Source organism: Micromesistius poutassou (genome assembly GCF_964030765.1).
Source record: "Micromesistius poutassou genome assembly, chromosome: 11".
Taxonomy (NCBI): Eukaryota; Metazoa; Chordata; class Actinopteri; order Gadiformes; family Gadidae; genus Micromesistius; species Micromesistius poutassou.
The window spans coordinates 6655069-6669238 of NC_140281.1; the positions used below are offsets into that span (position 1 = coordinate 6655069).

The 14170-nt window shown below is 44.1% G+C and overlaps 2 protein-coding genes and 1 pseudogene across 5 annotated transcripts in view; all 3 read left to right on the forward strand.

The window, feature by feature from the left end:
- Positions 1 to 5218: 5218 nt before the first annotated feature.
- On the forward strand, positions 5219 to 7199 carry LOC311355133 (THAP domain-containing protein 6-like; the record flags this gene model as incomplete). The annotated part of the gene is made up of 6 exons (XM_084474863.1): positions 5219 to 5298; positions 5880 to 6072; positions 6189 to 6302; positions 6581 to 6791; positions 6875 to 6966; positions 7113 to 7199. The coding sequence occupies 6 exons, from the start codon at positions 5219 to 5221 to the stop codon at positions 7197 to 7199; spliced, it is 777 nt and encodes a 258-aa protein (XP_084330989.1).
- A 2031-nt stretch (positions 7200 to 9230) lies between these two features.
- Positions 9231 to 11844, forward strand: LOC311355135 (annotated as a pseudogene). Its single transcript has 4 exons — positions 9231 to 9322; positions 9440 to 9699; positions 11227 to 11387; positions 11539 to 11844. The product of its transcript is annotated as an uncharacterized misc_RNA (transcript).
- A 1419-nt stretch (positions 11845 to 13263) lies between these two features.
- LOC311355791 (DNA endonuclease RBBP8-like) overlaps positions 13264 to 14170 on the forward strand; it is a 33393-nt gene continuing 32486 nt past the window's right edge. For all 3 annotated transcript variants that reach the window (XR_014637527.1, XM_084475627.1, XM_084475628.1), the window contains exons 1-2: positions 13264 to 13410; positions 13976 to 14149. Coding sequence is in view for 2 of the 3 variants with exons in the window: in XM_084475627.1 (XP_084331753.1) it covers positions 14029 to 14149 (121 nt within the window). In the remaining variant the exon portion in view is untranslated. The remainder of the gene's footprint in view (positions 13411 to 13975; positions 14150 to 14170) is intronic.

Below are 14170 nucleotides of genomic sequence, written 5' to 3' on the forward strand. Positions count from 1 at the left end.
GGTAGTCAGCCTTTAAAGTAAAGTCTAAATTGCATTCTTTAGTAAAACAAATATCTAATTGATCTATCTTCTTTCAGATTGAATGCACATTGTGTTCATTGTGGTTCCACTGTGTGTGTGTGTTGGAAGGCCCAACATTGACAGTGAGTATCGTTGCCCAGCCTGTCAATGAGCGGCACAGGAGTCCCTGCTAGGCAGTTCCTGCTATTTTATTTTATTTCATTTATTAGGTGCCAAGCACGAAGTGTGAGGAACCTCTTGTTTTATTTATTTTTCTTATCTTACTTTCTTGCCCAGGAGGTAGAGCGGGTTGGCTGGTAACCGCAAGGTTGCTGGTTCGAGCTATCTGGTTCGAGCTCCCCTAGCTGAGTGTCGTGGTGTCCCTGAACAAGACGCCTCACCCTAATTGCTCCTGACGAGCTGGCTGACGAGCTGGCTGTCTCCCTGCGTGGTTGACTCCGCCGTCGGTGTGAATGTGTGCATGAATGGGTGAATGTCAGTCAACACTGTAAAGCGCTTTGGATAAAAGCGCTATATAAATGAGGACCATTTTTACCATTTATTGCAAGACCAACGCTCAATCATATATTTAGCGTTAGTTAGTTGCATGTATCATGCTCATCATTCTATATCTGACACTGTACGTAATGATTGTGTCATATATGCCACTTTTGTGCTCGTATACTAACACACAACATTAGGTTTTGAATAACTGGTTGTAAAGGCGTCTTTTTGGGAACGCGACAAATGCATGGTCTTGAGTACATAGTAGGGTCACAATCTGGCTGCCTTTCCTGTTTTTAGGAAGGCTAAAAAAGAAAAGAAAGTGTTTTTTACTACTACGGGAGATTTCTCCGAGGTCAACGGCACAACGGAATGGACTCCCAACTTGTAATATTTTTCCATTCATTTTCCATTTGTTTTGGCTTAAAATGGTTATATGTGACAAGTTCTCTCCAATTAGACTCCAAATACGAATGAGACGGGTATGTTTTTACCATTTTTATTGAAAACTAATCAAAGAGGCATTCGCAAGGACAGCTATGAGTCTGGTCCCGATTTCCAACAGCTGCCGTAGCCACGACAACAAGCGACGCATTCAGCGGATGGTCACAGGGGACAGTCCCCGTTTTCAGTGACCTGTCCCCGGAACGTCCCCGGATTTGACTGTGACTGAAAGATCCGACCCCCCCCCCGTCAACAATCCCGTCCACCCGCAAACCCAGACGTCAAAAACGCAGACGTCAAGGCGCAAAGTCAAAGTAGCTTTGAGGGCGGTTCTATGACGACGGGATAAATGAGCTTTGCGTCCGACGCAAATCTAAAATGGGTTGGGCTGAAACCTGTAGGTGTGTTTTGGGCGTAACGTGCAATCAACCAATGAGAGTTCCACCTGCCATCCCCTTTAAGACCCAGCGCATCTGACTTGACGAGTTGATATTTTGACAGCGTGTTTGCATTCTCCGCTGAGACAGATGACCACATGAATTTCAAACTTCAAATGGCTCAGTTTATGGCCAAATAATAGGCATAATTAACACATGGAATAGAGTTTTCTTCTACAACTTCAGAAACACTGAGTCGTCATGTAAATTTCGGCAAAGACAACTTATATGATATACATATATGATATGCGGACGCGGTCCTGTGGCCGCAACTGTGGATCTATTTAATGATATGCGGCAATACATTAACAAACATTGTTTGTTACCAGTATTGTATACATTATCGTTATCAACTTGTGTTCATAATATGCATGTGTCCCCCTGTTAATATAAATTGCCATGGACTGTATTATGTGTTACGTGTTTAGTTTGTGTGTGTTTAAACAGATGGGTGCGCACACAGGCGCGCGCCAAGCATCACCCGCATTCATTCATTCTTTTAAACACTCACTCGCGGTAAAACTATGTTTTTTCACGATCAAATGTTCATCAATCCCGAAAGATATGGGCTTGTAAACGATGTCTGTCTCAAGAAAATATGTGTTTGCTGTACAGTGTTTGACCCCCTAACCCACCACAGCCACGTCAAGGAATCACACACGCAGACGCACACGCACACACACACACACACACACACACACACACACACACACACACACACACACACACACACACACACAGAACAGCGGTTTCCAACTTCCTCCAACATCCTCTCCCGGGATACGGGACCCTCCCCCAGGGTCTAGGCTTGGGTGCTGGTAGGCCAACGGGAGAAGGGAGACGCCAGTCCAGCACTCTTGAGGCCTCCGATTAGTGACGGAACCGGAGCACCCCTCGCTGGGAAGCCGCACCGCAGCCGCACTCCTACTCCCCGGCCCTAGCTCTAGTGCAGCCCGCTAATCTATCTTCACCGCCGGCAGCCCTATCAGCTTGCGAACGGCACCCACCCCAACCCGTGAGTGCAGCTCGGCGGTAGCGTTAACACGTCCTTCCCAGATTCAACCAGCCGTCGCTGTGCCCTTCCCTTAAATTCAACCTCAATCACCATCACCTGTTCACCGGCTCCTTCCCCCTCATCAGCTAGTTGTTGGCTAGATTCTTGACCTCGGTCCTGTGTAGCTGGAGCCGGCCGGTTCCCTGGCCCTAGCAGCACAGCGTCCTGGCACACTGCTTTCACCTGCAGTAGGTGGGACTGGGGGCCCCCCGGTTCTGGCTCCTGGCACTACCACCTCGCTCTCTCGGCCCACCGTCGGAGCTAGGGTTGGCAGCCAGGTCTCACCAGGTGGGATGCCAGCTGTCAGTGGTCTCTCTGCATCTCCTTGGTTGGTAACCTCAGGTGGGATGCCAGCTGCCGGTTGTCTCTCTGCACCCCCTTGGTGGGTATAACCTCTGTTACAGACGAAGGACATGGTTTAAGTCGGTTGAAGTGTACCATCATTTCTGTTCCCCCCTCCACTGGAACCAGTCTATACAGCACTTCTGTAATCCTCTCTCTGACTTTATAAGGACCGTTAAACCTTCGTTGTAATTTTGGACAAAGACCCTTTTTCTTAGCTTTCCCCCAGACCCACACCAATTCACCTTCAGAATAGTATTGGAAGTGTGCTCTAAAGTCATAATCTTCCTTCTGCTTCCTAGATGCCCTTAGTTGATGGCCTTTTACAGCATCTACCACCGTAGACAATGTCTCCCGTAATCTAGCCACGTATTCTGAAGCAGAAGAGAATTGTTCCCCATTATCAAGGTTCAGCATGACATCCACCGGTAGGACTATCTCTTGCCCAAAAACAACTTTGTATGGCGTAAACCCAGTACTGGAGTGAACACTGCTTCTATACGCTATCATCACATAAGGCAACAGGGTATCCCAGTTAGCTTGGTTCTCATCCACAAAGAGAGACAACATGGCTGCCAGTGTTCTGTTAAACCTTTCCACCATTCCATCAGATTGAGGGTGGTAAGCTGACGTCCTGGTCTTATGCATGTTTAACAACTGGCACACCTCTTTAAATAACTTGGATTCAAAGTTACGGCCCTGATCAGTATGGATTATCCGTGGGGCTCCAAGGCGGCACACCCACTGTTCAACCAACAACTTGGCCACTGTTTCGGCTTCCTGATTAGGAAGGGGAAACGCCTCTGTCCATTTTGAAAAGTAGTCCCCAATAACTACAATGTATTTGCTTTTTCTGGGTGTTTCGGGGAGAGGCCCCAAGATGTCCAACGCCACCGGCTCATATGGCCTTGATGCTACCACAGATTGGAGTGGGGCCCGCCACTGCTTTCCTGCAGCTTTTCGGGACCCGCAATCCACACATTCCCGACACCAACGCTTTACATCCCCAAACCAGCCCAGCCAATAGAAACGATCTTTTACTTTTGCAATTTTTTACTTTCTTGCAATTTCTGTACGCCCAAGTGACCACCCGTAGTATCATTATGTAACTGCCTTAAGGTATTTGACACCATTTCAGTGGGAATGACCACCTGAACCTGGTTTGCAGCATCCGAGTTTGGTGGGGGAAACCTCACCAATCGTGAGCCCTGCATTTTTAGCTGAGGCCACACGGGTGCATACTTCTTTAGATCATACGGTGGTTGCAAACAAGTCTCTCCCTCTGCTTTTAGTGAAATTATCCTTTGTAGCTCGACATCCTCCCCCTGAGCCAAAGCCAACTCATCCCCTTCCCACCCTAGGGTTACCTTGGGAGGCACGGTTTTCACCACCGCTATTACCGGCGCCCCTCGTGTCTGTGGGGCTGGCTCAGAGGCCACAGGCGTTGGCACTTGGCAGGTAAGCAGGCAGCCTAGAAAGGGCATCGGCGTTGGCATGCACTCGTCCCGGGCGGTGAACAATTTTATATTGGAAGCTAGCCAGCTGCTCCACCCACCTGGCTAACTGTTCCTCCAACCCTTGGAAATTATGCAGCCACCTCAAGGAGTTATGATCTGTCCGCAGGACAAATTCCTTACCCAACAAATAGTGTTTGAAATGCCTTATGAACATAACCATACTTAACAGCTCCTTCTTTGTCGTTGCGTATTTTCTCTCCTGTTTAGTTAGAGCTCTACTGGCATATGCTATGACCTGCTCACACCCGGAACAATCAGGGGAAACTGTTTACCCATTATTCGGCACTCCTTTTTACCAAAGTCAACCACTATCCCATATTTACTCAAGAAGTCAAAGCCCAAGAGAATATCCTGAGAAGGCACATCAGCTACCAGAAACTCTGCAATTAACGCCAATGAATCAAACTGGCAGACTGTTTGCCATTTTCCCAAAATCCCCATTAACCCTCCATTAGCTGCAGACACATCACCCTGATGTCCCGACAGTTCTATTCCCCCCTTAGTAATTTGAAGCCATAGTTGTTTTGGTATCACCGATAATGTTGCCCCACTATCTACCAATAGAAGGGAGTCTGACGCACCTATTTTGGCTCTGATGTATCCTGAGCCACCCTGGTTGCTGGTAGAGGCCGCATATGTACTAAAGCGCCGGGGGACAGGCATTAGGCCACTCGTCACACACAAAGGACTACTGGAACACTTTTAAGGTGGGAAGAGCCAGGACGTTACCTCACATTCTCGTTGAGCAGGTCGGCGTACCAGCACAAAGGCCAAATGGAGAGCAGCATTACGATCATAGACATCTTATAAGTAGACGCAGTATTGGCTGCTGTGGCGCGAGAAATTCGGCCGCCATCTTGAAGTGGTGATGAGGAGCCGGCGAGCAGCCTAAACTGACAGTTGACAGGTAGAAAACAAAGATGCCGGGCTGGTGTTCAGCGTTTTCCTGCTCAAATGAGCGGACTGTTGAAAATAGGAATCGGGGGATTACTTTTCACAAGTAAGATTTAACATTAACGTACTATTGGTTGTATTTTGTGAAAAGAATATTACCACAGAGTTGAGAAGGAGCAAAGATCTTCAATAGTACTGAAATCGTAGCCGCTAGCAAACAAGAGTATGACCATAATAGAATTGCTTGTCAATGAAATTAATTAAATTAAAAAATGTCATACTTGAATAACATAAAGTTGAAATAAATGATGAAAATAAAGATTGTAAAAGCCAACAGGGGTAAAAGTTAGGACCACAGTCCAGATTGTGTAGGGGGGGGGGGGGGGGGGGGGGGTAATATATGTTAGCTAACTAGACAATCAGATGGACAGTGGCTATACAGTATTATACAAGTCTAAATTCAGTCTAGCTTTCCAACCCAATTTTGTGTAGCCCACCTTCGTGAAATGTGTGGGACAAAATATGTGATAAACAGGAAAAGGCCCTGCCACACTTACCTGACACCTGGAATGGGGTAATTTTTGGGATTACTGTTGAACTACTAGGCTATGTGTTATGCTATGAACTGAGACTTGATAAATCATATTCCATAAGCACTGACCTAGATTACATCTGACACTTTTGAAGGTTTCCCAAAGACCTAGATGTGAGGAAGAAGTTGGAAGTGGCTTTGAGGAGAGAAGGATTCACTGCAAGTGATTATTCAATTGTTTGCAGTCAACATTTTAAGCAGACTGATTTTGATAGGACGGGTCAGATTGTCCGACTATGTGATGGTGTTATTCCATCCCTCTTCAGCTTCCCGGTTCACCTTCAAAAAGTAGGTGTATCATCATAAGGCTATTAGCATTCATACATGTAAATATTCTATTATCAAATAAACTTATCCTTTTATATATTGTATTATGTATTATGCAGAATGTTTCTTCATTTCAGTTGGTAAAGGGCAGGGCTACGTCTACCTCCAGAAGAGCTGAAGAAAGCCTGTCCTTGGTCTCTAAGGATTCCCCAGAAATTGCAACCTCACACCCACAACCTCAGCTTAATGATGTGAGTATTTCTACTTTAAACATCATATCATAATGTTCCAGGACATATTAAAATCTCACTTGTTTTGCTGCCACTCATATTAAACATACTCACAAATAACTGGCTTTGACAGGTGATGACTATAAGAAAAAATGTGGATGTGGGCCATAAACTAGTGGTGTCAAAGTGATGTTTGTGAAGTGAAACATTACTCAAACCATTTTCATCCCTCTTTCTTTCTACTAGGACCATGTCTAGTGAATCATTACTCAAACCATGTTGGTCCCTCTTTCTACTAGGATCATAGCTATGCCTTTCCTGCTTCTCCTACCGCTCTTAAGGCCAAAGTCAACGAACATTTGGCAAGAGTGGAAAGTCTGGAGCGAGAGAAGAAGAATGGCATGTCCAGAGAAAAGAGGGCAAAGACCACAGTCAAGGATCTTTTGGGGGATTTGAGGGACAAGAACCTCATTAATGAAGAGCTCAGTGAGAAGCTTGCATTCTACTCAGGTAAGACAAAATTAACACTTTGAAATTCATGTACATGTTATTGTTACTCTCTTTATTAAACTCCTTGGTTATTATAGACTTAGATCTTAAGATGGACTTCGCGGCAAAGCAGGGCCATGAGTACACACAGGACTGCAGAGAGTTTGCACTCACGCTCCATCTACATGGTCCAAAGGCATACAAATACCTCAGAGAGACTCAACATTTTCCCCTCCCACATCCACAAACATTACAAAGGTAGGTAGGCTTAATGTTGTCCGATTGAATTTTTGGAAAATACTGATGCCAACACGTTATAGCTTCTTCTCAATATTTTTACAGGTGGCTGCGTTCGGTGGATGCCAAGCCTGGCCTGAACCAGATGATGCTGGATATGCTGGAGAGAAGATGCCAGGGAGACCCATCTAAATATGGATGTGTTTCACTAATGTTGGATGCCATGTCCATCAAAAAACATGTGCAATACAATTCACATACTGAGTCAATGTCCGGATTTGTAAACATGGGAGATGGAAACAGTGAGACTGATGTGGCTTCTGAGGCTCTTGTGTTCATGGTGGTTGGCCTACAAGGACATTGGAAGGCTCCCATTGCATACTTCCTGACCAAGTCGCTATCTCCAGAACCACAGAGGGTCCTTCTCAGTCAGGCTTTGGAGGAGCTGCATGCACGGGGCATTCGGGTGGTTTGTCTAACAATGGATGGGCATGCCACCAATGTCAGCATGTGCAACCAACTTGGATGTGAGCTGAAAGGGGACCCACGAGAGCCGCTTCAAACCAGTTTCCCACATCCGGTGACTGGCGAGAAAGTTTTTGTAATGATGGATGCTTGCCACATGCTCAAGTTGGCACGTAATATGTTGCAGGTAAATGATGATCGTTTCTATTTCAATTTATGCCTCTGCTATTATCATTTTGATATTTGTACTTGTTTGAGCAGTGACTGATTCTTACTCTGCAGGCATACAGTCCAATTGTGACGACCACCGGACAGATCCATTGGAGGTACATCAATCGTCTCCATGATCTGCAAAAAGAGGATGGACTGCATGCTGCCAATAAAATTACAGACAAGCATGTCTACTTTGAGAACCACAAGATGAGGGTGAACCTGGCTGCACAGACACTGAGTCGCTCCGTGTCAGTGGCTCTCCGCACAATGAGGGATCTTGGGTACTCTCAGTTTAAGGACTGTGAGGCAACGGCAGAATTCATTGAGGTAATAAAATTAGTGATTATAGAACCAAGTACCTGTTTATTTTTTTTAAACTAGTGCATGCCCGTCCATCCATTGAAGTGGTAAAGCTCTGTGAAATTTGCTGTAGTACAAAGCAGACCTATGGAAAGAAGGAAGTCAAGCAAATTCTAATACTTGCATGTTTACTTGCATGTTGAGCATACAGTTTAGAAATATGTACCTGATACCTTATGATTTACATGCCGATATGTCTTTATAGATTATTGACAGGCTGTTTGACACAATGAATTGATGCAATCCTCGGGCCAAAGGATACAAAGCTCCCTTGGGTGCTTTTAATTGGACAGAGAGGAAAGCATTTTTCTCTAGAGCCAGGGAGTACTTTGCTCACTTTGGTGACAAAAGATGGAACCCCCCTTCACCGTCTAAGAGGTCAATTAAAATAGTGTTTGTTAAGTTCATGACATGAGTTCTCCGATACTCTATTCCCTTATGCATCGAGTTCCTAAGATGCTCCATCGTTCTGTTATGCATCACGTTCCTAAGATGCTCCATCGTTCTGTTATGCATCACGTTCCTAAGATGCTCCATCGTTCTGTTATGCATCACGTTCCTAAGATGCTCCGTCGTTCTGTTATGCATCACGTTCCTAAGATGCTCCGTCGTTCTGTTATGCATCACATTCCTAAGATGCTCCATCGTTCTGTTATGCATCACGTTCCTAAGATGCTCCATCGTTCTGTTATGCATCACGTTCCTAAGATGCTCCGTCGTTCTGTTATGCATCACGTTCCTAAGATGCTCCGTCGTTCTGTTATGCATTGAGTTCCTAAGATGCTCCGTTGTTCTGTTATGCATCAAGTTCCTAAGATGCTCCTAACTGCTTCAGTTTTGTTTCTGTTGGAATTATCTTGTTTTCATTGTGTTTCAGGTCCTACTAAATGGTATGTATTACACAACACCAAGTACATGTAGGTATCAAAATGGTAGGTAGTGGTAGGTATTTTAGTGTTGTGCATGTGTTACATTTTTGCATGTGTTCCATTGTTCCAAGTTATTGTTCCATTGTCTGGATGGATGGGATGTGGTGGAAAATTAAATTACTGCTTTGAATGAACAAAATCACATGGTGCTTTGTTGGGGTGTCTTGTTTGCCATAATCAGAGTAATACAACTTTTTTCTTTTGCAGGTACTTGTCTGTCATCAGATTTGTCATCAATATCGACACTATCATGCTGATGATTCCTGAACTGCTCCAGGTTCAGCGGTATGTGCTCACCTACAGGTTCAGCCAGGATCACTTGGAGCTCCTATTTAACTCAATCAGATAGTATCAGGCATCAGGTAGGGTTGATCTTTTAATTGCAATAAATTCTTAAAATATAACTAATGAATATCTTTGTTATGTCTATGTGAATAATGTATGTATTGTGTGCCTGTTTTCCATACAAGGCGGATGTAATAATAATCCCACGGCACGCCAGTTCCAGGCCATCTTCCATCGTCTGATGGTTCGGTGTGGTGTCTCACCTGGTGAGACAGGCAATGTGGCAGCCCAAGATAACACTGTGTCCCTGTCTGCTGCGGAGATGTCCTCTGCTGAAACTGCTGAAGAGCACCCATCTCCATTCGCCAACATTTCGGCCCTTGTGTCTGACCATAGTTATCTCCCCACTCGGTTTGGTGGACTGGTGGAAAATGCTCTGGGCCCCGTTTCCCGATAACGATGGATCCATGCTCGTACGATCCATCTTACGATGGATCTCATGTTACATCTTTAATTTTTTGCAAGCGTTTCCCGAAACTCATCTTAACATGAACGCGCGTGCTCTGCTCTTACGACGTCGTAGGATTGTAGCTGTCTATTGGCACGGTGCTGAAATGGGCTCCGTATGAGGGGGAGACGCAGGAATGTTGTAATAATAAAATCTATATTTTGTAGCAGCAAAAAAATATCTCCCCATCAAGGCCAACAGCAGAGTAGCCTACGAAAAGAATAGACTAATATGAATGCTACAAATATTAAAACACAATTGATTAGGTCTAGGCCGACATATGCTATATCAGTCCTAATCCTGAACGCATCGTGCGCATTGTTTCACGGCATTTTCTCCTCTGAAATAATTCCATATTACAACAATAAAAAATAGCATGTGTCTGTTCCTGCATTCCGTTTTATTCATTCATTCAGTGATTGATGCGCCGCGCACCAGAAACTTTGGTGTCAACATTAAAAATACAACGTTCCATTTATTCATTATCATTCAAACGCAGTAGGCATTGACACGGCTATTGCTGATGCTGGTCTAGATCGATTCCTGCCCATATTGTTGGGCAGGGGTAGGCTATGATGATGCGGGCAATGTAAGCGGGAATGGCACGCATTGATTCGCAGCAGTTTCCTGCAGCAGTCTACGTTCACTGCAGAAACCACGCTCTCAACTTGGCGATTGTGCACTCCATTAAGGTCAGGGATGTTCGTAACTGTCTAGACACGGTCCAATAAATAGTGAACTTCATCACAGCCTCACCGACGCGCCTACAGTGCTTTATGGCAAACAATCGCAACAAAAAACGCCAGCAGAAATTCTCCGACACCCGCTGGTCTCAGCATGATTCATGTAGGCCTACAGTATGTCTTCTGTCATTGATCAATATGAGGACATTTTAACCACGATGGTTGAATTAAAATCAGAGGGAGACAGCAAGTGCCGCTCGCAAGCGACCTCCCACACGAGCAACGGAATCATTTGATTTTATTATAGGCCTATGCCTGATTGCCTTGTGACGTGGCGTTTCCTCTGTACATTTATTTTTGGAATTTTAAATTGCTGCAATAAATTATATTTGTGTTGCCTTCTAACATGTCTCTGTCTTTGCTGTTTAAATTTAACAGTAGTCTACGAGTAATATATATGCGGGAACCTCTGTCTTTGGGGTATTGCGAAATAGCGCCAGCTGGACATTCAGTGGTATTGGATGACGTGTTTTAATAAAACACATCCAATACACGGAATGTCCAGCTGGTGACTCCACTGAGGCTATAGTAACGATGCATCCTAGTGCTTAACGAGTACCCCTGTAGGCGTCGTTAGCTACGAGGGTTTTAACGACGTCGTTACGTAACGATGCTTTCGGGAAACGGTCCGAAAATTCTGCGATGATCGTACGACGGTGTTAACGACGTCGTTAGGCTAACGATGCTTTCGGGAAACGGGGCCCTGGTCTACATAGCAGGATTTGTAGTCAGGCAGATTCTACGAAAGCTGTCCTGTGCTGTGTTTCGTTGGAGCTTGGTCAGAGATGCTGTGCCATCTTTATTTGACACAAACTTCCACCTTCTGACCCTGAAAAACAACGGTGGCCTAGTGATTCCATCACTAGGCACAGTGAAGGTTGGATTTTATTATCTTTTTTTTTTTTTATCTGTTAGTCTTTGAATATTAAAGCTGTTTTTTTCTTATTTTCTCTGTTCTGTAAAGTGTATTTGAGCACTGTGTAAAGCACTATATAAATATAATGTATTATTGTTATTATTATTATAAGGTGCTGAGAGCTGCAGAGAGGGTGATCCGCCAAGCTTCGACAATGCAAGCTCAAGCTCCTAAGGTGTCAACAGTCCTACATATTGTCCGAGGGGAGATTTGTACAGAGGATGTATTTCTGCTTGGGGACCACATTGAGGAGACACAGTTTGGCATCGACAACCACCATTCTGACTTGTTATCATTGGTTGTGTCTGTGTTTCACAAGATAAGGCTGCACCACATCGCCAAACTTGCCTCTCTTGAACTTCAGAAAGGAAGCACAAGAAAGAAGCTATGCAAAACAGTCCTCTTTCAGGGGTTTTAATCCCACACAGGTATTGACACAACCCCCCCACCCCCACTTCCTGTGAGGATGGACACTGGTTTTCAGCGGCCCTCACAACCCCCCCTTCCTGTGAGGATGGACACTAGTTTTCAGCGGCCCTCACAATCCCACACCACCACCCCACCCCTTTCAAGTGTACATATTGTATATAGTTCTCTGCAAACTTCATGCCTTCAGTGTGCATATTGTATATAGTTCTCTGCAAACCTATGGTGGCATCATGCCTTCAGTGTGCATATTGTATATAGTTCTCTGCAAACCTATGAAATGTTCTATTTTGTCTTCATTATTTTGTCAGAATGCACCAGAATGCTTCATTTGTATGTGAAAATCACAAAGAAATCTTCTGGGGGAGGATGACCCCCCTACAGGGGTTTGGTTTACAAACTTTCAGCCCCACCTAAAACAAAATTCACCAGCCGCCACTGATTATGATGCATTCTCATTTTAGGCAAAGTATAAGACAATACTTTCTTAACAGTATAATTGTAACCAGGAATAAGTCTTCAAGTAACAATATTCAAATACTAACATTGTTGGGTAAGACAGAATTTGGTTTTATTCTGAATCCAGTGAAACAGATTGGTGGTTTTAGCTGATATAAAGACTTTCAGGTGTTTATATATGTTTATGTTTAAGTATTTGGCAGACGCTTTTATCCAAAGCGACATACATAAAAAATACATATAAAACAATCACTGTAAACATTATAATTTAAGGGAAGAATGTAATACAAAATATCAATACAAAGTGTAAAGACAGAATAAACTCTCTGCTGCTGCAGCAACAGAGATACAGTCTATAGGTCCCTAAGATATATAGATATCTAATGTATTCATACATTGTTTATGTAGGATATACGCATGTATATATAACCTAATCATATTGTTTCTTGAACTTAAAAATAGCTGACCGTTTTTTTCCTCCTTCTCTGGGATTATATTCCCAGTTTTGATCTCGGACGTCTGGTCACTTATAGCATATAAGAATATTATATTACTGTTAAGCAAACTATGAATAATAAAACACGCCAAAACATGTGTCCTTTATCATAGCTACACGTATGACAAAAAACCGCGTGAAAATCAGTGGTATTCAGTGAGGTAAGATTAATTAAATGCGCTGACAGTTCATTGCTCCTGCCAAATGAATTGCACTGAGTGGAGCGGATCACCACTCCAAGATGGCGGCCCCGCGTCTCGTCAGCGCCAGTAGGCAGTAGTGGTCGATGCTGCGTCTACTTATAAGATGTCTATGATTACGATCTCATAGGTCCCATGGGGACCACCGGAAGAGGCGGGACTTACGAGCTCTACTGGGTTTCTTAACCTATCAGAAACCGCGACACAAGTTCTCCCAGCATGCTGTTTGGCGCGGCGCGGGTCCGTTTGCGTTTGGATTCCTCTCCCTTCCGACCTTCTGATCACAACATAGTTCAACATGCAAGTATTAGCAGAGCCCGTCTATTAGACATTCTCTGGTATTAGTTATATTTGTTGCTCATGAGCTTATTTTGCTATCACAAAGATGGAACAAAGAAGCTAAGTAGGTCAAGCTGTGTGTGTTCTATACAATTTTAGAAATACATATTATTGGCCAGCGAATACTGTACTAGGTATACTAAGTAATAAGTATGACTGCCGTGATATAGCCATTGCTGTTATTATATCCCATGCCTTACTGCATTCGGTGTTACTGCCGCGCTATCTATCCATGGCTGTTATTATATCCCATGCGTTACTGCTACTGGTCTTAATCCGTGGATGTATCATATGAACACACACCTGTTGACTCTTCTCTTACTGGTGTTTGACCAGAGTATTTGCAATATCTCCGCCATCTCCGCGCAGTCCGCGGGGCAATAGTCTTGCTAGACAGGATAGAGACACGATAAGACAAAACAATCAACGCACATCAGACGAGAGTAACCCAATGGTTAACTAGTGATTCTAGTCGAGGGAGTGAAAATAGTTAAATAGGTGTAGTTAAAGTTGACTAAGATAAATATACTATACAGACGATAATAATATACAGGCTAAAGATGTAAAGGCTGTATTTTCCATCTAGTTGAATGAAAATGATCAATGACTATCTATCTATCTATCTAAAGAAGTTTTTGAGTAAGAGCTCTGCCTAGCAGCTGGTTGGTGGCAGTGAGGGGACATGAGCAGCAGTCCTGGTCCCAGTAGGACCTTTCCTGTCTCCAGTGGAGCAGCCCAACCATGTGTTCTCTTTGAGGAGCTGTGGACACGCCTAAGAGAATGCCACCAGAATGAAATTCAAGGTGGGAAAAAGTAAAGCATCT